Source organism: Schistocerca gregaria, chromosome 2 (assembly GCF_023897955.1).
Source record: "Schistocerca gregaria isolate iqSchGreg1 chromosome 2, iqSchGreg1.2, whole genome shotgun sequence".
In the NCBI taxonomy this organism is placed as follows: Eukaryota; Metazoa; Arthropoda; class Insecta; order Orthoptera; family Acrididae; genus Schistocerca; species Schistocerca gregaria.
Window position 1 is genome coordinate 58,019,023 of NC_064921.1, and position 23,063 is coordinate 58,042,085.

Genomic DNA, 23,063 nt, shown 5'->3' on the forward strand with positions numbered 1-23,063 from the left:
CGTGTGATCAGTAGGGACAGCAGTGAATGTTGCACAAAGTGCTCCCATGCTGACCATAAAGTTGGTAAGTTCTGGAGGTTGCGCATTTCATTCCTCCACCAGCGAGATTGAGAACTGACGGATGGTCGATGGTGCATTTTGACGTCCTGCATTATGTCTCCCCAGCGGACGTCACATGTGCTAGATGGAATTTCAGGAGGGGGAAAACCTACAGGCTACTCGATTCGCCTAATATCCCCTTATTCCAGGAGGTCTCCCACCTGTTCAGTTCGTTGCGGTAGAGTATTGTCACCCATAAGAACGAAGTCACGTCCGATAGCACCCCTGAACAGACGCACAAGGGGAAGCAGTACAGTGTTACAATAACGCTGACCGGCAACTGTGTCGTGCTCAATGTCTCGGAGGTCAGTACGGCAATGTAGTGTTATGCCTTCCTACACCGTAATTCGTGGATCACCTAAATGATTGTATACGACGATATTCCTGGGTGAACTACGTTTTCCGACCTCTCACCATATTAGGGTACGTCCAGAGACACTACGGAGAATGAATATGCTCTCATTGGAGAATATATTCCAGAATCCAAATCGAGAACATCTGCCAACATAAGTAACACAAAAGTAGGTATCCTCGGAGGAGTGAAGCAAACTTAAATCACCTGACAAAAGCAAATCTTCCGGTCCGCACTGTACACCTGATAGGTTCCTTTCAGTGTATGTTGATACAGTAGGACCATACTTAACAATCATATACAGTCGTTCGCATGACGAAAGATCCGTACTCAAAGACTGAGAAGCTGAAAAAAAAGAAAGAAAGAAAAAGAAAAATGTGTGTGAATTTCTAAGGAACCAAACTGCTGAGGTCATCGGTCCATAGACTTACGCACTACTTTAACTTAACGCTAAAAACAGCACACACACACCCATGCCCGAGGGATGACTCGAACCTGCGGCGGGAAGGGGCATACAATCCGTTACATAGCGCCGTAGACCGAGCGACTACTCCGCGCGGCGGAAGTTGAAAAGGTCACACCAATATTCCAGAAAGATAGTAGGAGTAATCCGCAAAACTGCAGGCTCAAATCATTAACGTCGGTATGCAGAATGATTTTCGAACATATATTTTCTTCGAACATCATGAATTAATTCGAAGAGAATCGTTTGTTGACCACAGGCGACACCGATTGGGAAAACATCGTTTGTTTTTTTTTAATCAGGTCTAGCTCTTTACCCATACTAAGTGTTGAGTGTTATTGACAAGGGATTTGAAATTGATTCGGTATTTCTAGATTTCTAAAAGGCTTCTGACAATGTAGCACACAACCGGCTTGAATGCGTGATTATGGAATACCTGCTCAGTTATGTGACTGGATTCGTGATTTCCTGTCGGAAAGGTCACATTTCTTAGTAACTGACACAAAGTCATAGAGTAAAACAGAACCGATATCTGATGTTCCCCAAGATAGTGTTGTAGTACCTTTGCTGTTGCTTATCTATATAAACGATTTGGTAGACAATCTAAGGAGCTGTCTTAGGTTGTTTGTAGATGATGCTCTCGTTTATCGTCTAGTAAAGTCATAAGAAGACCTAAACAATTTGGAAAACGATTTTGAAAAGATATCTGTATGGTATAAAAATTGAAATTTACTCTAAATAACGTAAGGTGTGAGATCATCCACATGAGCGCTAAAAGGAATCCGTTAAACTTCGGTTGCACGATAAATAAGTCAAATGTAAAGGGGATACATTCAACTAAATATCTAGCAATTACAGTTGTGAACAACTTAAATTGGAACGAACTCACAGGAAATGTTGTGGGGTAGGCAAACGAAATAATGCATTTTATTGGCAGAGCTCAAAGAAAATGTAACAGATCTGCTAAAGAGACTGTCTACACTGCGCTTGCCTGTACACTTTTAGAATATTGCTGCTCGATGTGGGATCCTTACCCGATAGGATTGACGGAGTACATCCAGAAAGTTCAAAGAAGGGCAGCACGTGTTGTATAATCGAGAAATAGGAGAGAGACTGTCAGTGAAATGATACCGGACTTGCGATGGACATCACTAAAACAAAACCGTTTTAGATTGTGCCGTAATCTTCTCACGAAACTTCAATCACCAACTTTCCTCTCCGAATGCGAAAATATTTTGTTGGCACTGTTGACATGAGGATAAGACATGATAAAATAAGGGAAATCAGAAATCGCAGGAAAAGATGCAGATGCTAGTTTTTTGTGCGCGCCGTAGGAGGTCGGAATAATAGAGAATTGTTGTGAAGGTTCTTCGGTGAACTCTCTGCCAGGCTAATAAATATGATTTGTAGAGTATCCACCTATATGTTGATGTAGATGGAAAAGTGTATGCAACCTCATTCCCTCATTCCGCTTTGGTTCAGCCCTACGCTGTTGGAAACTTCGCAAAACTTTTAACATGGTACGGTCACTAATCAACGTGTTCCATCCTCATTTGCATCTTTTCGGGGGTGCATTCGGCGCTGACGTCACTTTCATGGACGGGAATACGCGACCGCAGTGAACAGCGCAGGTGTAGGAGCTCTTGGAACGAGAAGGATATTAGGCGGATAGAGTGGCCTACGCGTTCCTCCGATTTATATCCCATCGAGCGCTTGGGGAGACTATTGCAGCACATTCACATGCACAAGCAGTTATGAACCGCACCGGTTTAGGAATGAAACGTCGTAGTACGAGAATTCCTTACCAGCCCAGCGGAGAACTTGAAATCACATTGCTGAATATGCGATGTGATCCGTGGTAATTACACAACTAACTGAGAACCATGTCCCACCTTTTGTAACGTCAAGGGACTATCACATTCAAACAATTTTCTTTGAATAAATGTGATATTTCTGTTCATCTCAATGCGTATTTCTTTCAATCACTTTCCGTACTGTACTCTAACCTACTGCACTGAAGTAGTTCTTTCTTTGTATGGTCCCAGTTTCCTCGAGCTGTATTACGTGGCAGTGAGTGACACATCATACGAAAGTATTACAGGTAAAATTTTATTGTCTAAAGTTGTGTTGGGCTTAGTTGTCGACTGGTCGTGTGATTCTATGGGAAGAGATCAAGAAACACCATCCGCACAGGCCTTAAACGCCCAAAGGGACCGTCCGACCGCAGCGTCATCCCCAACCCTTAGGCGTCTCCAGATGCGGATACAGAGAGACATGTGGTCAGCACACCGGTCTCCCAAACGTCGTCAGTTTTCGTGATTTGTCGGTCAAGTAGCTCCTCAATTCGCCTCACAAGGGCTTTGTCCACCCCACTTGTAAAAGCACTCGGCAGACGTAAATGTCACCCATCCAAGTGCTAGCCAAGGGCAACAGCACTTAACTTCGGCCATCTCACGGAAACCGCTGCTACTACTGCGGCAAGGCCGTTCGCACGTCATCTGTGCAACCAACTATAGTACCTAATAAGCACCTAATGTCTGGTGTATGTAACACTCAAATAAGAAAATTACTTACTATTTTAATGTATTCTTCGATTATTTTCATTTGCTCTCAGTATAGTACTTTCCTACCCACATGTTGTTACCTGATGGCGATGTTTAATCACGTAACGCTGTAATACATATATATTCTGTTCGCCACCATAGCGGAGTGGTCAGCGCACATGACTGCTGTGCGGAGGGCGCTGGTTCGGTTCCCACTACAGATACGTATTTTTCCTCTTGGCGGTAAGACTGGTACGAGCTGCGCTCAACTCATGACTGCACTCGAGGAGCTACCTAACCGAGGAGCAGTTGCTCTACGGTGTGGAAAGTCTACAAAACCACCGGGACATGTGGTGTGCTGAACACTTGGTGTCGCTCCGCACCGCTTACCCATGACCCTGTAAGGCAGATAATGACACCGCAGACACTACAATGACCTTGGGTCTTCACGGGCTGGACGAGGAGCCCCTTTTAAATTCACGGCGGTGGTAAACAGTCGAAAAAGCCGGTAAGCGTGTTGCAGGATGGGTTCGCCTTACATAGTTGTTATGAAAAAGACAATAGATACTTTGCGCCGTTTCCGAGTCAGTTATAATTGAAGTTTGCCAGTCAGGCTGTTGAGCGCGAAAATTGGCGCAGCTCACCAGATACAATTAGTGTCAGTTGCTGTCATATCGTACATTACACCTCACCTGACTGCTTCGCCTTCGGTTCGGGTTATATCCTTACTACCGTCCCATGTCCATGGTTTGTCTTGCTCTCTTATTGGGTTTTAGAAAACTGATGAAGGATGCGGTTGGCGACATCGTCTTTGGCGGGCAGCTTCAGTTTGCGAGCGACGGCATGATTGCCTAACCCCCATGCTAATTGCCTCAGAAACTGCGCATTGTATCGAAACTTTTCCTTAAGAAATGTTTGTCAGCCTAACATACGCTCCACAAACCTTACAAGCTTTTCAGATTGTTTCTTACCACCCTATAAATCTCGGTGAACTATTTCCGAACCACAGATAACACTCCTTCAATCCTGTACTGTTCACTAATCAGTTTTTTCAGTGTATGTGATCAATTGATTTAAACCTCCAGCAAGGCACATCTGCGAATGACTCTCTTCATAAATATTTCAACAAACATACAAAAGTCAATTTTTTCCTTTTGTCTTCAAAAATCATTTTGGCTTGTTTATTACACAAAATATACAAAACACTATTACTTCATTATCTTTTGTATTCAAACGTCACTTTACGTTGTTGTGTTCAACACAAAAGAATGCACTCCAATGCTACGTAGTGAGACTTTCAGTAATAGCATGTATAGTACTGATTACAACAGTGATATTCAATACGGGGTACATCATCCATCTCCTAACTGTCGTCGCAGAAGAGTTTTCTCAGCCTTCGGCTTTTTCCAGTAGAGGACAGGTGAAATATAAATAAATAATTACAGAGCTTCTGGAGAATTTAGAGGTACGTCTAAATTTCTTTCAATCCACGTTTGTCCCTAAAGTAACAGCAGTTTAGTCAATGTTTCACACGATATTATTAGAACATGTTAAATAAAATTTCAGCTAAAATTTCACCGCTCTTGCTGTAACAGTATGGAGGTAGACTGCTGTTTCGTTGTGTAAACAGACCTAAAAAACATCTTTTCAGCGAATGGAATGTTTTCTTTCTCGAAAACTGATAGTCTTACAGCTACAAAATTTTTCCCGGTGTTTCATTACAGTATGAAAATTATAAAAATATTAATATAACTTGGGAAAAATTTGTGATCATTTGCTAGCCTCTGAAAGAAATCCCCCCCAATACTTGTTCCATTCCGTCACTGACTGTCTGGTATAAAAATCAGTTACGACATTTTTCAAATGAAGACAGTTTCGGTTGAAATTCCTTTTTTTATTTTTTAGTAATACTAGTTATACGTTCCACCCTTCTCAGGCAGCATCATATAATGTAAAAATGTAGCAGAAGAGACTTCATTCGTCAATTCCCACAACAGGGCATAAATTAAATATAGAGGTCATCTTGATAATTAACCGCATCCACTAGCTGTGGGGCCAATAAAGTATGCGAAAGTTGACCGAATTACGAGAGAAAGAAGCAACAGGGATGAAAACAGAAGACTAGAGTAAGTAACCAGCGACATCTGTTGGCATAGCTGCCAGAATGCAGCGTAGGCGAGTAGTCGAAGTAACGTAATCGCCAGAGGGCCTAACGTACCATGTGAAACACAGATCAAAAAAAAAACATAATAAAATATTGTAACAGTGGCTTAATAAGATTATCTTGTTAATGAAATGTATTGCTTAAACAGAGGAGTGACGATCAAACGTGAGAGTAAAACGAACAAAGAAGGAAATAGAGTAAATATGTGATGCAGTCTATACTATGTAACGGCAGGACAAATATACATGCGGCAGGCGTTCAATAATTAACGTAAAATCATATTAAATGGAGGCAACGGCCTTGCCTCAGTTAAGCGCTGTTGGGCGTGGACCTCACTTGGATAGGTGGCCATCCAGGCGCCATGCGCTGTTACCATTTTTCGTGGTGCACTCAGCCTCGTGATGTCAATTGAGGAGCTACTCGACCGAATAGTCGCGGCTTCGGCCAAGAATACCATCATAACAACTGGAAGAGTGGCGTGCGACCACACGCCCCTCCTATCCTCATCCTCCTCGGAGGATGACACGGCGGTCGGATGTTCCCGGTAGGGCACTCCTGGCCTGAAGACGGACTGCTTTTTTTTTTTATCAAATAGAGTAAACTAGGCATTAGGTGCTTTTGGCGGCTCCTGCTTTTTGGATTTACTAATTTTAATCTCTTGCAGTAAATCGACAGCATGACCTTTTTGCAATCTGTGTAAAATACGAATACCTTTCTCAATGTTGTCCATGATATGGCCGTTAAGGCAATTTTGATACTTGGCTGCAAATTTTCCTTAAACTTTACGTCAAAAGAGAGGCCGGTTTGGCCGTTATAATACTTATCACGAATTATTACACTAGATCCTGTATACACCACAGCAGTCAAAATTGTCATGCGCGCTTCTCGGCTTAGTTTGAATTTGTATGGCGTTGTTCGCATGAAAACGGCCCTGAATTTAGATTTATGATAGATTTGTCTATTTCCTTGGACATGCCACTCACACAAGCATTTCCCTGACGAATCTGAGTGGTGTTGCCTCTGAAATGTTTTCCTCGCCCACACGTAAGAAACCCGGATGATTTCTACACTCTAACTCCTCTCATGTAAGGGTCAAAAGAAGGAGTGAAATGTGTGTATGAAGAGGTGCGACACCTTCTCATCGCGTGACATGTTAGTGACGGCCGTAGGCAGAACAGTCCTGAAATTTGGTGCTAATGTGCTATCATTAACGCACCTCACACCCCACGTGAACTCCTGAGCTGTTGTTTGGTTGTTGTTTTTGGGGAAGGAGACCGGACAGCGAGGTCATCGGTGTCATCGGATTAGGGAAGGATGGGGAAGGAAGTCGGCCGTGCCCTTTCAAATGAACCATCCCGGCATTTGCCTGCAGTGATTTAGGGACATCACGGAAAACCTAAATCAGGATGACCGGACGCGGGATTGAACCGTCGTCCTCCCGAATGCGAGTCCAGTGTGCTAGCCGCTGCGCCACCTCGCTCGGTCCTGCCCTGTGGCCGTGTGTCGACAGCTTTGCTGTATGAAGCGCCGCCGAGTCCGTAAAGATGACATAGCAGGGCGCCACGTTGTCGGCACCTTCGAGTCATATTTCAAACTTATACGTCACTATGCGGAATAACTAGAGGGTTCCGAAAATGCGAGCCTCTAATTCAGTTACGCAGTGTGTTATTAGACTTACTTAAGAAAATTCATGGTGATACGGGCGATAGTTTGAACTTTTCCTAGACAATGGAAGCAGGAACAGAAAAAGATAGAAAAGGTTCCGTTGCATTTGGAGACGTAGAGTAGTGTTGCACTATCTGATGTCTGAACCCTTTCCTCCATTCTTTCCGACGCTGTCTAAAACGGTCTCAGTGAAGTCACAAGTACTGCAATTATGCCTAATACATGGTACTGTTGATAACGAAAAGACTGAGAACTTCCGTAATGAAAGACGAAACTACTGACAAGGTAAAGCCTGAGAACTTCCGCAATTAAAGAAGAAATTAGTGATGTTTACTGTAAACTTTCTATTTGAACTATGTTTCGATTGCTGATATTGCACCTGATTCAAATTAATCACATGGAAAACGTTGAAAGTACGCAGTATGTTGGCGTCGCAGAATAAAATATTGCCTATTGTATGAGTTTTATGTCTCGCAGATATGCTCGCTGTTGACTTGAGCCTCTGTGTTGTGCAGATGACGGCGCGCCCCCGGTAGCCCAGTCCAACGACGGTTTCCTCAACTTCAGCTCCATCAGCCGCGAGCACATGGGCTGGTACAAGTGCACCAGTCGCGACGCCAGCTCCATCGGCTACTACCTCAACGTCATCTGTGAGTACCTTACGATACTGCCTCATCCTCACAATTCATTGTCGCGTGTTGTAGCCGCACCTTACCACGGTTCGCAGGGCTCCCCACGTCGGAGGTTCGAGACCTCCCTTGGGCATAGGTGTCTGTGTTGTCCTTAGCGTTTAACTTAGATTAAGTAGTGTATAAGCCTAGGGCCGATCAACTCAGCAGTTTCGTCCCATAGGACTTACCACAAAATTCCAATTTTCTCACAATTGATCTAAGAATTTCGTACTATTCATTCAGTATCTATTTGAGCACATCACACTAGTACCTCAACTTCAGATGAAACCCACGCTACTATCTCAGTGTCACTTGTATCAAGAACAATCACTTCAATCTCGAGCGTGAGTTTCGACAATATCGAATGAATGTTATAATATGTCAAACTTGTACAGTTCCGCAGTGTCGCCTAATAAACCAAATTTGTGTGTACGGAATACTGGACCAGATTAGTGACTAGACCGAAGGCTGGTTTGCAGATACACGGTCCTGTCATATTAAGATGATCACCGCCTATATTCGACGTGAACGTGCACCGATCACTCACTGACGGCAGGCGCTACCACTATCAGTGAAGGATATACACTAAAGCGCCGAAGAAACTGGTGTAAGCATGCCTATTGAAATGCAGAAACGTATAAACAGACAGAACACGGCACTGCGATCGGCAACGCCTATACAAGACAAGCGTCTGGCGCAATTCATAGATCGTTTACTGCTGCTACAAGACAGGTTATCAAGATTTAAGTGACTGAATGTATGTGGCGTTAAAGTCTTCGCAAGAGCGATTAGACACAGCATCTCCGACGTAACGAAGATGTGGGTATTTTCCGTACGACCGTTTCACGAGTGTACCGTGAATATCAGCAATCCGGTAAAACATCAGATCGACACCATTGCGGCTGGAAAAGATCTTGAAAGAACGGGAGAGATGGTGACCGAAGGGAATCGTTCAACGCAAATTTCTGCGGATTTCAATGCTGGGCGATCAACAAGTGTCAGTTTGTGAACCATTCAACGAAACTCCATCCATATGGGCTTTCGGAGCCGAAGGCCCACTCTCATACCCTTGATGACACCACGACACAAAGCTTTACGACTCGGCTGCGTCCGTCAACACCGACTGGAAAGAAGTTGCCTGGTCGGACGAGTCTCCTTTGAAATTCTGTCCAGCGGAGGGACGTGTACGAACCCATGGACACAGCATGTCAGCAGAGTACTGTTGAAGCTGGTGGAGGCTCTTTAATGGTGTGGAGCGTGTGAATTTGGAGCGATAAGGAACCCCTGATACGTCCGGATACGAATCTGACAGGTGGCACATACGTAAGGACAATGTCCGATCACCTGAATCCATTCATGTCCATTGACCATTCTGACGGGCTTGGTCAGTTCCAGCAGGAAATGAACATTCCACATATCCAGAATTGCTACTGAGTGGATCCAGAAGCAACCTTCTGAGTTTAAACACTTCCGCTGGCTACCAAATCACCAGACTTAAACATTATTGAGCATAACTTTGATCCTTTGCGACGTGCTGTTCAGAAGATATCTCCACTCCTTCGTACCCCTACGGATTTATGGACAACTCTGCAAGATTCATGGTGTCCGATACCTCCAGTCGAGTCCATGCCACGTCGTGATGACGCAGTTCTCCTTGCTCGCGGGGGCCCTACACGATGTTAGGCAAGTGTACCAGTTTCTTTTGTTCTTCAGTGTATAAATCATGACGTTGAGTTGGCGGGGAGTGGGGGGGGGGGGGGGGGGGGTTGTAATGCGGAAATGTGGGAAACACTGCAGAAGTTTTTGTACAACGGGAACTGAGCGATTTATTTGACGTCGGAAGGGGAATGATCATTGGCTTTCGGGACAAGGGTGAAACGGCTAACTTCTGCCGTCGTGGTTAAAGTACAGTACACCATATATGGCAAAATGGCGCTATCAAAAACAGCTGTAGAAATGTGAACGGGCGAACAGACGTGCATCTATTAAGCAGCTCACCACCCACATGAATTAAGGGGCCACCAACAGGTTCTCCCCAACGATTCTTGAGCAGATGTTGCTGCATATGGGCCTCCACAGCAGGCGGCTGGTCCATGCAACCGTTCCTACTGCTCTTCATCTGCAGCGAAGGCTGGAATTAGCACGCCTGTACGCTAGCTGGACGCCCAATAAGTAGCGACAGCTGGACTCTTCCAATGGGTCATATTTTACGCTCCATCAGGTAGGTCGTCGAAAGGATCCAAGCAGGAGGGAGCATTATCGTGACATTACCCGGGTGACCTCGTCATTCTGGAAGTCACAGAGGATCAACACAATTATGGGTCTATGCTTCGGAACCATGCCCACCACTGCGTGTAGTTTATTTGTTCTCGGCACGACGGCATCTACCAGCTAGGCAATGCAACATGAAAAACATCATGTTTACGCCAGTGACTGTTAAACTTTTTATTTCCAATATTGCAGTTTCGGCCTTGGGCCATTTTCAAGTGCAGATGATTTGGCTTTAAGCCATGTCTATGCAAGCAGACACATTTATATGTCGTTGTGTCAGCCTGTACAGGTCACGGCACTGGAGTCGAAATGGCTCCACATTCCAGACGGTACCTTCCACAACTTCACTCAGTCCCTTCATGTAAGTCTTGGTGCTGTCCGCGCTACAAAAGGTGGTAACTGAGGCTTTTGTCAGGTGGCGAGATTTAAATGACCGGACGATGTAGAACACAGCATATCTTTCCTAAGGGAGGTAAATCTTTATTAGATGCAAAAATAACATTTGACGTACCGCAAACAAGTGTTATAGGTCGGTTGGTCTCCAGAATATGCATAATTTTCCTAGAGGATGTCAGAAGATCCATGAGGCTGTTTGTGCATGATTATCCTGTATACCGAGAAGTAGCAATTCTCGTCAATTGTGCCGATATGAAGAAAGACCTGCAAAGTATCAATGTTTGGAGCTGGTATAGGCAATGTAGTCCCATCACAAATATATGTAGCCTATTGGCCATAAAAGAAGGTGAAGAGACTCATCATTGTATGATCACACGGTTGCTGAACTTCAAACTAGCTGTGGGAAAGACAAATGGCAGGTTCAGGAAGAATTCTCCGGAAACCTGCCTACCTCTCGTCGTTCTAGTACTATTACCACGTAGGATGGATTGATGAAAAATACAAGATGGGCAGAAGAGCAGCACGTTTCTTCAGAAGTTCGTTTGGTAACCATGAAAGAGAGATCTTCACCTAGCGCGAATGGCAAACTCTATAAGAGACGTACTGTGAATCACTCCTTGGTTTACTGTTAAAATTCCTAAACCCTATTTTCCTAGAAGAGTCAGCCAACATACTGCTTCTCCCAAAGTGCATATCGCAAACCACCCATGGAACGAGGACTAGGAGAATTCGAACTCACAATGAGATCCACAAACTATCGTTCTTGCTGACTATCATTTGTGCGTGGTATAGGTGACGTGGGACGCTGGAACGCTACACGGAGTACTCTCACAGCCAGCGCTATTACTCGGGTTTAACAAGAGGAACTACGGCAGTTACATATTCAAGGGATTATGTGCTGGTCGTCACTCGTCTCTGGCTACGACGTATTTTTAAGTGATTGGCTGATTCTTAGTAGGATCCCGATATCGCCCCACTTTCGTAATATACAAGTCAGAGGATCCGTGAGAGAAGATACTGCTGCAGTGTTCTTGCTGCAGGAAATCTCGAGCCATATCGTTTATATGAAAAACTGCGCAGAATTCGGGGTGAGCAGACATATCGACTGCAGAATTCATTGAAGAATTCTACATGTTACTTGTTTACGTTCGTATCTCATCCATATTCGTCAGCAGTACATCGAAGATGATATACAAAAATGAATACCTTCTACATCAGTTTCTTAGTCAAAATCATGACTGCCACATGTTTTGCGACGCACTGTTGCAACTTCTTTATACTCTAGCGGCGAGATAAATATACTCAATGGTAGCTGTTGGTCATAAGCAAACCTCACTGGCTGCGCTGGCAAGTCAAACAGAATGTCTGGAGCACAGACACCAGTTGTGACCTCATCCATGATACAGTTACCTGACTTCATTCTTTGATCTTGATGTTCATGGATGGATCTACATGAATACTCTCCAAATCGCAGTTAAATGCCTTTCAGAGGGTTCATTAACCACCTTCACAATAATTCTCTATTATTCCCATCTCGAACACCGCGCGGAGCAAACGATCACCTATAACTTACCGGTCGAGTTCTGATTTCCCTTATGATGATCGTTTCTACCTATATAGGTCAGCGTCAACAAAATATTTTGGCATTTGGAGGAGAAAGTTGGTGATGGAAATTTCGTGTGAAGATTCCGCCGCAAGAAAACCGCCTTTGTTTTCATGGTGTCCATTCCAGATCCTGTATCATGACCGTGACACTCTGTCCCTGTTTAGCGGTAATACAAAAGGTACTGCACTTCTTTGAACTTCCTCGATGCACTCCCTTAATCTTATCTGGTAAGTACCGAGACAGTACAAGAGTACTCCAAAAGAGGACGGACAAGCGTAACGTAGGCAGTCGCTTTAGTTGATGTGTTACGTTTTCTAAGATTTCTGACAATAAACGCAGTCTTTGGTTCGCATCTTCATCACAATACTTTCTATGTGTCCTTTCCTATTCAAGCTGGTCGTAATTAATGTTCGTAGGTATTTAGTTGAATTTATGGCCTTTAGATCTGACTCATTTATCCTGTAACCTAACTCTCATGTGGATAACATCACACTTTTCATTATTTAGGATCAGTTGTCGATTTTTGCACTATACAGATTTTTTTTCTAAATGGTTTTGCAAACGATCGATGATTAAATGGTGAGCGGCGCTCTGGGTGTGCGCAAAATGCACTGAAACAGTAGAGGTAACAACATAGTTGTTAATGAGGTTGACGGGTATCAAGCATATACTGTATTTCTTTTTTGACTAGGAGGCCATTAGGTAAACTAACTCTTGATCGATGGATTAGTGACTCAATCATCATAGACTCCAGATTTAACTCCTCTCAATTATTTCTTTTAAAGACGCATCTAAAGCACTGTGTATCAACGGTGTCCTAAAATCCGAGGTGATATGAAAGAAATCTAGAAGCTGATCGCAGCTTCAGTCCATTTTTAGTTCGCCGTACAGCTTGGTATTTGCTTTATTTTCTTTTGTCGGCATAGCTGAATCATGAGTTATGTAAAATCAAACCTGGGCATTATTACAAAATTCGTTACGAAATGTGGAAAGCGGTCCCTACCAAATGTTTTGAAACGCTTCTGAAATAGTTCGATAGTATTGTGAGTAGTCTCCCTTTTTTTTGTCCGTGTAAAAATTTTTCAGTACTAATTAGAAACAAGGCGCTATTTGGTATACTACAAAATGTCCATACCGCCGAACATTAAAAATAACACTAAGATGCAACTCGAAAGTGGAATGCTGCCCGTCATTTACTTAAATATTTTTAGACATTTTAGAACGTACGACAGATTCTGCACGATATCCGTCCTCTGTGTGTCAGTGTGCTGATGACTGTCTCCTCCTATGCTCCAACATAGTTATATGCACCGAATCTCGCTTCATGAAACTTCTTAGTTTTTTTTTTAATTTTTTTATTAAAGATCTTGTCAGACGATAAGCAGATAATCAATAGAGTACGGTGAAAGAGATAAAAGTTAAAAGCAGGTGGCTCACAAAAGTTTCATTATTTTCCTTGCACAGCTTTGGCACAGGCCATAACAAAACTTAAGGGTTAAAATTATATAGTCGGTGAAAGATACTAAACACTGTGTTTGAGATAAGGGAATAATGGTCTAAAATGAAAAATTCATGTGGTAAGAGGTCTGCAGAAATCAATGCGTGAGTGGTCCGTGTTTACAAGCAATTCACATTTCATAACAACTGCCTACCGCATGGCATTTGTCTCGCTACTTCGATAAACAAGTGATAGTCGTCTGTTACTCAACGCACCGCAGAGCTTATAGCAGTTTACGGTTAACGACTGAAAGTCGAAGACTTCTCACAGGAACTTGCAGGCACTGAATTAAATTGTGATGCAATGGCATGTAGTCTCCGGGAAGCGAAACAAATGTGCAGAGAAAGGATTCGAAACAAGCATCATCGTGTGACAACACGAGCATGCCTAACGTGTTACCTGGTCAAATTCCTGTTTGCTTCGTAGGAGTTCCATAAAGTCGTCTACAGACAGTGTTTCCGCTCTCCATCTGGCCGCCGTTTTCACGTGAGGGCGCTGTTTGCTAATATCATCGGAAATGATTCATATTGCGAACGTCGGCCCTTTTATACGCCTAACGGAAGTGAAAGCATATAAAAACAATAAATCGGTATGGAGTACCTCTGTCAACACATTCCGCTGGAGGAGTTAACGAACTTTGTTTTCTTTCTTTAAGTTAGAATAAGCACAATTCCAAATTTTACTGGAAACATACTCCTTCTCTGCGTTTATAACTAGCAGTGTACCTGCTATTGCTGTGATATGTATTTATGGCAATCTTCTGTTATTCCATCTCCTCCTTCCCCCTCTCCATACCACTCTCCGTTTTCACGCCCTTCCTGTCCATCTCCTCAACACCATCCACTTCCTCCACTCTGTCCAACTCCTTCTACCCCTCCCTCGGTCCATCTCCTCCTCCTCCTCTCTCTCTCTCTGTATGTCTCATCATAACCTCTCTCCCTATTCATTCTCTCCCCATCTCTCTCTGTCAACTTGCTCCCTCCTTAATCCATCTGCTTCTTTCTTCTCTGCTCATCCGCTTCTTCCCCCTTTCATCTCATCCTGTCACCTCCAATTACATTCCCTCCATAAACTCTCTATGTCCTTCTTCTCCTCCCACTTTGTCCAGCTACTCATATCCCCTCTGCCTTTTCTATTCCTCCTCTATCATCTCTTTGACAATTTCTTTCTGCCTTCTCTGTCCATCTGATTCATCCTCCCCCCATCCCCTTATCCATCTGCTCCTCAATTCCATCTCCTCCTCACCTGGCCAATTCTACCTCCTCCTACTCCTCTCTATGCCCACGTATTTGACACCCCCTCTTAATCCTTCACCTCCTGCCCCTCTCTCCATCCATCTCCCCCTCCCACACCTTTCTGCCCATCGTCAGCTACCTATACTCCATCTCTTGGCCACACTTTCTGTCAATGTCCTTCTCCCCTCTGTTGACCTGCTTCTTCACTCTCTGTACATCTTCTCCTCACTATTCTCGTCCCATATCCTACTTTCTATGTCTCTCTGCCCACTTGCTCCACCCTACACTCTCTAGTATCACCTGCTGCCTCACCACCCTCTGTCTCCAGCTCTCCTTATCCCATGTTCATCTCCTCCTCCTGCTCTCCATGTCAGAATGCCCATTTTCCACACTTTTGCTACTCCTCCAAATTCACCTACCCCTTCTACCCTCTCTCTCTATCTCCTCCACCTATGACTCTACCCATCTCTCCCTATCTATCACTTTGTCCATTTCCTCTTTCTCTGACAATATGCTCCTCACCCCTCTGCCAATCTGATCCTTCTCCATCTACTCTTCTTCCTCCAATTCCCAATCCTCTTTTACTTCAGGTCCCATCTGATATACATCGCTTTCTTCCCCTCTATCTCCATGTCCACTCTGTGACCCTCTCCTCTTTCCCCTCTCTCTGTCCATCTCCTCCTTCTCCTGTCTCAGTACATCTCTTTCTACGCTCCATCTTCATTTCCTGTCCATCCTCCCTGACAATTTGTCTCTCACACTTCAGCTGCGGTCCCTCTTTCCTTCCTCCTAAATCCACCTCTTCATCCCACAAATTCTGCTCTCTCTTGACCCTCTCACATTATCTTCCTTCCTACTTCTGTTCATCTCCTTCCACCTTTTCACCATGTTCATCTTTCTCTACCTCACTCTGTCAGTCTACTACCCCCAATACATCTGATCCTTCCTCCTCCATCTCCTCCTCCAATTTCATCTTCTCCTCCCCTCTGTCCAGCTGCTCCCTCCACTCACTATCTGTCAACTCCTACTGCTCTCTCTGTCCTCCTATCCCCTCAAATTCCATCTCATCTGCACTCCTAAATTCCATCTCATACTCGTCTCTGATCACCTTCTCTATCCCTACCATCTCTTCCTTCCCCTCTGTCTATCCAGCTCATCCTCCAGTATCCATTCTCTGTTCATTTGCTTTGCAAACCTCTGTTTCCTCACCTAACCTTCTCTGTGTCCATTAACTGCTACTCTCTCTCCATGTTTATCTCCTCCTCCCCCCACTTCCTGTGAGTCTGCTTCCCCTCTGTCCATCTGATCCTTCCCACTCTATCCATCGCCTGCTTCCTCTCCCAAGGCAGTCTCTCCTCCCCCTTCGATTCCATCTCCTCCTTCCTCAGTCTCTGTCCACAGACTCCACCAGGACTCTCAGTCCACCTCCTCCCACCACCCGTCCATCTCCTCCTCTCCCTCTCTCCCTCTGGCCATCTGTTCCATCCCCTCCCTTCATCTCCCCCCTTACCCCATCCAAATCCATCTTCTCCTTCCTCACCATCTGTCCATTTCAAGCTCCCCACCCCTTGGTACTTCCCCCATCTGTGCCCATCATTTCCTTTCCAATCACTGTAAATCACCTCCTCCCGCTTCTCTCTCCACGTTATACAAGTCATCCCATAGTATTTTGGTTACACGGACTTAGCATAACATGGCTTTACCCGTGTACAAACAATTCAACTATATTTCACATATAATTAATATAAAAAAGTTTTCAAATGGCTATAAACAGTGTGGGACTTTACATTTGAGGTCATCAGTCCCCTAGACTTAGAACTACTTAAACCTAGATGTGTGTGATGTCCTTAGGTTAGTTAGGTTTAAGTAGTTCTAAGACTATTGGACTGATGACCTCAGACGTTAAATCCCATAGTGCTCAAAGATATTGGAATCATTTTTGTAACCTGACTAACCTAAGGCATCACACACATCCATGCCCAAGGCAGGATTCGAATCCGTGACCATAGCAGCAGTGCTGTTCTGGACTGAAGCACCTGGTACACATCGGCCACAGCGGCTGGCTAATTAACACCTTTCACACATATTTGTACACTTATTTCTAATGTATCTCAAGTGAAATTTGCCTAGCAGTTTCACTTCCATGCAGCTCAGTGTTGATCACGACGTATCTTTTAAACTATCTACTATACAATGATATAATTTTGCAAGTGTATCAAGAGTATATATGGCTACTGTCTGTGAAATGTATTGTGAACTGAGTTAGTAGTAAGAAAGTAATAAGTCAAAACGCCATGCGTGATCGGAAGCTTTCATGCATCTCATTGTTAATGGCGTCGTATCTTCTGTGTCGTACTCTAATATATTTTTCTAGGTACATTAGGTTCATCTGCATACTGTCTCCAAAAAGTTTTGAGAATAGAGGTAGTTGTGTTGCATGACGTGGCTATCTTTCACGTACCTCAGTGTTTATAACGTCATACCTCCTGAACTGTGTGTAGTACAACGATGTAATATCTCTGCCACCTTGAATGGTATATGTGAATACTGTTTTCAAAGAGCGTTGTAAATATAGTTACCATATCAGTAACGCTTTTTGTATTCGCCGGACATACTCAGGGCATCTTTTAGCGAGCCAAGGAGCGCTTTACTCTACTGACTGGCGGAGAAAATACACTTTTCTATCTTAGAAGCTGTACCTCCATCATGTGGTAGGGAAGCAACGCGAATCCTCTGCTGGTTCCGGTGAAGGCCTTAACCTTACGGCACGACGGATCTGTTTGTGAATGTTGCCACTTTGTTTAAAAATCGCTTAATGAAATCCATCTCTTATGTCAAGATTTCCATTTCCCAGGTTGTGTAATTCAGCTGGACCCCCGTGTTTTGGTTTGTTGGGTGACTACTCGTCGCATGTAGATAATGGTCGATATGCGTTGGTTTTCCTATACACACTGTGTCTCAGTGTCTCATCGTCTTTTGACTACTAAGTCCAAAGTCGGAAGCCCCCAGACTCTGGCAAAGCCATGCCGCCGCAATTTCCTTTCTTCCAGGAGTGAAAGTTCTCCTAAGTTCGCATTAGAGCTTCTTTGAAGTTTGGAAGGTAGGAGACGACGTACTGGCCGAATCAAAGCTTCGAGGACGGGTCGTGAGACGTGCTTGGGTAGCTCTGTTGGTACAGAACTTGTCCGCGAAATGGAAAGTTCCCGATTTCGAGTCTCTGTCCGGCACACAGTCTTAATCTGCCAGGAAGTTTCATATCAGCACACACTCCGCTGCAGAGTGAAAATTTCAGTCCAGTGACAAATATTTTGAACATATTCATGGAGAGGCCTTGAGGAGTGGATTATTACCCAGTCACCAATTTATTGATTGTATGAAGTTGTCTTCTGATATCTTCATTCTTCTGTGGATCACTTCTATTTACTGTTTTAAATATTATTAGGAACCTCAATTAAGACGTCTATATACGTACTTTCTTACTCCTTGTGATTGTCTAGACTGATTTCCTATACTAATATCACAATGGCTTTTTCTGGGTTAGTCCATAATTATTCCATAATTGTTTAAATGCTTGATTTTAAAATTTCTAATGGGCGAACCACACACTTTTGACATCTTGGGATTCTGTCACCATGTTTCTGGTGTGAAAATAGTGGATGGCTCAATCCAAATGTAAAAAAATGCTATACTCTTTCCCTTGGATTTTTCAGCAGTACTATTTTTGACCTAGCTGTCATATGCCGCGTGTACCCATATTCACAACAGAGATCGTATTCTTTTGGAGGCAACTGTCACACACATATCGAAGATCATGTCGCGTATGAATAGTACCTGATATAAGTGGTTCGTTAGCTGAAAAGTAATACAACTCTTTCTGTGTGTAGCCTAATGATGTATCCACTGTAAATAAGCTTCCTTTTTGTTTACCGCCCCAAGCATTCAGTTTCTCAGAACCATCGTAGAATCTTTTAATGTTTCTTGAAATGTTTAATGAGATACATGCACGACTCATACAAAGTAGATAAGTAATAAGCGAACAGGAAAACTGTTGTGTCACGGACAAGAAAGGCGACACCCATGATACTGTGATGTCATTCTGTGGAGTACTCCAGTCTTCCTCTTTTTGGTTTCAAAACAAAGATCTGTCGGAAGCACTCGACCAGCTTCGGCTCGATTGCTGTAGTCGTAAGACTCTTCCTTCATAACAACCTAAATTTACACTAACGTAATATATTTTCATCTTCAGTATGAAATTTCTTGAAATTATTCTTCACTTTTAATGGGAAATGGTTCTCTAAGTTCTTACATTGATAATGAAGTTTCTACTTTTTTTTCTTTTTAAGAAATATACCCGAAATAACATTTACTGAAAGTCAGAATCTTTATTAGATGCAGTGACAGAACAATTTGTCTAAGAGTAACTTCTATGAACTAATCTCACCAATACACTGCTTAGCTAATTTTTTGACACCCTATTTAAGAAGCTTGTTGAAACAGTTACTGAATTGACTCTACCACGCGACCAAAAATAACTCGGTACTAATTTCACCTAGAAGACGATATTTTCATTAATATCAGTTAACTGAACGATCGTTAAAGCTGAATCGACAACTATCAAGATACTTTGCCTTGACTGAATCTGATTTCCAATTTGCAGTGCTCCAGTCAATTGCAGTGGTATGATATACACAATACTATAATGTAGCGTTTCTGTAGTTATCTCTGCATTTCTGCGTTTTTAACAGTTCTATGTTGTGTGAACATGTTTCGGTCAAGTAACTAAAATGTATGATTTGAACCCAAATACAGCTGGTACCCTGAACGGGGCTCTAACTTTTTAAGAGAAAATGGACTTTCCTTGAAATTGACCTTCTAATTATTTGAAATTATGAGTAGGATAATTTCAATAAAAAGACATACCGTAATTGTGATGTATTATCTTTGTTTACTAACTACCAATGACGTCACAAATTATAGTTACAAGAGAAACTGGCCCAGCTAAAAGTAGGAAGAGGCGTGACTCCATAGAAAGTGACATAGCAGACGTACAGTACCACATACTGCTCAAACCCTCCCACGAGTTATTGCGCTAATTAAGATGACCTTCTTATGGATTGTCTTAGTGAACTGGCGTGTAGGATTTCCTCCTACCTGTCCTCCTATCCTGTGTGAGGCTGTCATAGATTTTGTCCCTCTATGTAGCCCTTGTCTCGCACTGGATTCTTCAGGCAACCTGAGATTCTAAGAACAAGTGGTAACTCCGTAAACTGTTAACAGTTTTAAATTATGAATCGATTTCTCTTAAAAAGTTAATAAAAGCCGAGAGGTAAGTTAAACCGGCTATAAAATAAGAACTGGTGTTTGGCATGCAGCTTAAATCACTTCCTTAACTAGCAAATTTCGTGGCCCTTTCGTACATAATATGTAAGTTAACAATATTATTTTGCTTACTGAATTTACTGGTTTACTAAACAGCGTTGTTATTGTAGAGAAACTCTTATTACCCATTGGCTCCTAGTAGTACCAGGTATCCCAAATGTGAACGTAAATCATTGATACTTTATAAAGTAAAATTAGCGGTTCTCCCTAAAATACTCACGATTCCTTTATATGTCGAACGCCGACGAGATCCGTCCTCAAGTCTCGGATTCCCCTGACTATCCCTCTTGATTCGAGACTGCTATACTGCATGGTTCAGCCCATACCACTGTCTCCGAGGTAACCAGCTTCCCACTCACTGCCGTCTGCATCTACATCTACATTTATACTCCGCAAGCCACCCAACGGTGTGTGGCGGAGGGCACTTTACGTGCCACTGTCATTACCTCCCTTTCCTGTTCCAGTCGCGCATGGTTCGCGGGAAGAACCACTGTCTGAAAGCCTCCGCGAGCGCTCTAATCTCTCTAATTTTACATTCGTGATCTCCTCGGGAGGTATAAGTAGGGGGAAGCAATATATTCGATACCTCATCCAGAAACGCACCCTCTCGAAACCTGGCGAGCAAGCTACACCGCGATGCAGAGCGCCTCTCTTGCAGAGTCTGCCACTTGAATTTGTTAAACATCTCCGTAACGCTATCACGGTTACCAAATAACCCTGTGACGAAACGCGCCGCTCTTCTTTAGATCTTCTCTATCTCCTCCATCAACCCGATCTGGTACGGATCCCACACTGATGAGCAATACTCAAGTATAGGTCGAACGAGTGTTTTGTAAGCCACTTCCTTTGTTGATGGACTACATTTTCTAAGGACTCTCCCAATGAATCTCAACTTGCCTTACCAACAATTAATTTTATATGATCATTCCACTTCAAATCGTTCCGCACGCATACTCCCAGATATTTTACAGAAGTAACTGCTACTAGTGTTTTTTCCTGTTGTGTCACCGCCTGACACCACACTTGCTAGGTGGTAGCCTTTGAATCTGCCGCGGTCCGGTAGTATACGTCGGACCAGCGTGTCGCCACTATCAATGATTGAAGACCGAGCGCCGCCACACGGCATGTCTAGAGAGACTTCCTAGCACTCGCCCCAGTTGTACAGCTGACTTTGCTACCGATGGTTCACTGGCTTCTATGCTCTCATTTGCCGAGACGATAGTTAGCATAGCCTTCAGCTACGTTATTTGCTACGATCTAGAAAGGCGCCAGTATCCGTACTATTGATATTGTGAATCATGTACCATAAAGAGCGACGTTCGTTATTAATGGATTAAAGTTAAGTATTCCACCAGCTACGTCCGTTTTTCTCAATTCTAATTCCCTTGTCATGTTCCAGATCTCACGCCAGCCTGCGTGAGCTAAAACGCGTGCATTTCGGCCTCCTGTAGTAACCCTGTGTTGGCTCTCCTGCCAACCACAACAGTTCCTATACTGCAGCACTGCTCAAGACTTCGAATTGAATTCTGTCATCTGCCGAGTTCCAGTTAACGTAAACTTTGCGAAAATACACGTATTCAAAAACAGAAAGAGCCTCACATGTTATCACCTAGTCTGACAACAACAGCTGAAGTCATACACTGATAAGAAAAATATTATGGCCGCTGCCTACCGCGACGCTCGATTCCGCTAGTCGGCGTTACCGACACGTGACGCGGTAACAAAAGTATGTCAGCGGAGCAGACAGGGGATCACCCTAACGGAGATATGGGCTGCAAATTGGGAGATTCATTGAAAAAATCGACTTCTACAAAGAGCACATTATTATCACACAGAGCCTGTGAACGAGTACCTCGAAAATGGCGAAGCTGGTACAATTTTCACGTGCTGCTGTCGTGAGCGTATACGCAAAGAGGTAGAACGACAGTGAAACTGCCATTAGGCGGTAAATGGTTTCACGTAAGCGACTCTTCACAGATCGTGGGGTTCTCAGGCTTGTCTGCCCTGTAAAGTAGGATAGTTGGTGATCTGTCGCACCTCTGCAGGAAGTGTTTTAGATCGCAACGTTCATGGTACATTCTTGAACATGAACATGGAGCTCAGCAGCAGAACACCCCTACGTCTTCACATGTTTACCTAATGACATCAACAGTAACGATTTCAGTGGGCATGGGGCCACCGGGACTCCACCGTCGATCAATGGAAACGTTTCGGCTTTTGCTATACCAGGCCGATGGTCGTCTGCACATTCGCAGTCATCGAGGTAAACGGTGCCTCGAAACGTGTAGTGTGCCACGGACCCAGGCTAATGGGAGCAGTATTATGTTACGTGAGCCTGCGTTTGCATGGGACCTGTGGTAGCAATGAATGACACGAACCATCTGCAGACCTCCATACCTGATGCTTTCCCCGACGGCGATGTCATCTTTCAGGAGAAGAGCTGTCCATGTCTCGGAGCCACAACCGTGCTACAGTGGTTTGAGGAGCATTATAGTGAAGTGACGTTGATGTCTCGGCTACCAAATTCGCCCGATGTTAATCCTACGGAACCCATCTGGGTCGCTATCGGACGACATTACCGTGTACGCAAATCAGCAGCCCGTTATTTACATGAACTGCATAACCTCCGTGTAGAGATCGCATGCAATATCCCTTCGCAAACCTACCAACGAACTGTCGGAGTGCCGGCCTGTGTGGCCAAGCGGTTCTAGGCGCTACAGT

At 43.8% G+C, this 23,063-nt stretch overlaps 1 protein-coding gene across 1 annotated transcript in view; it reads left to right on the forward strand.

Annotated features, from left to right (window-relative positions):
* Positions 1-23,063, forward strand: part of LOC126335636 (uncharacterized) — a 785,040-nt gene that overhangs the window by 676,115 nt on the left and 85,862 nt on the right. The window contains exon 6 of the mRNA XM_049999091.1: positions 7,802-7,936. Coding sequence (XP_049855048.1) covers positions 7,802-7,936 — 135 coding nt within the window. The remainder of the gene's footprint in view (positions 1-7,801; positions 7,937-23,063) is intronic.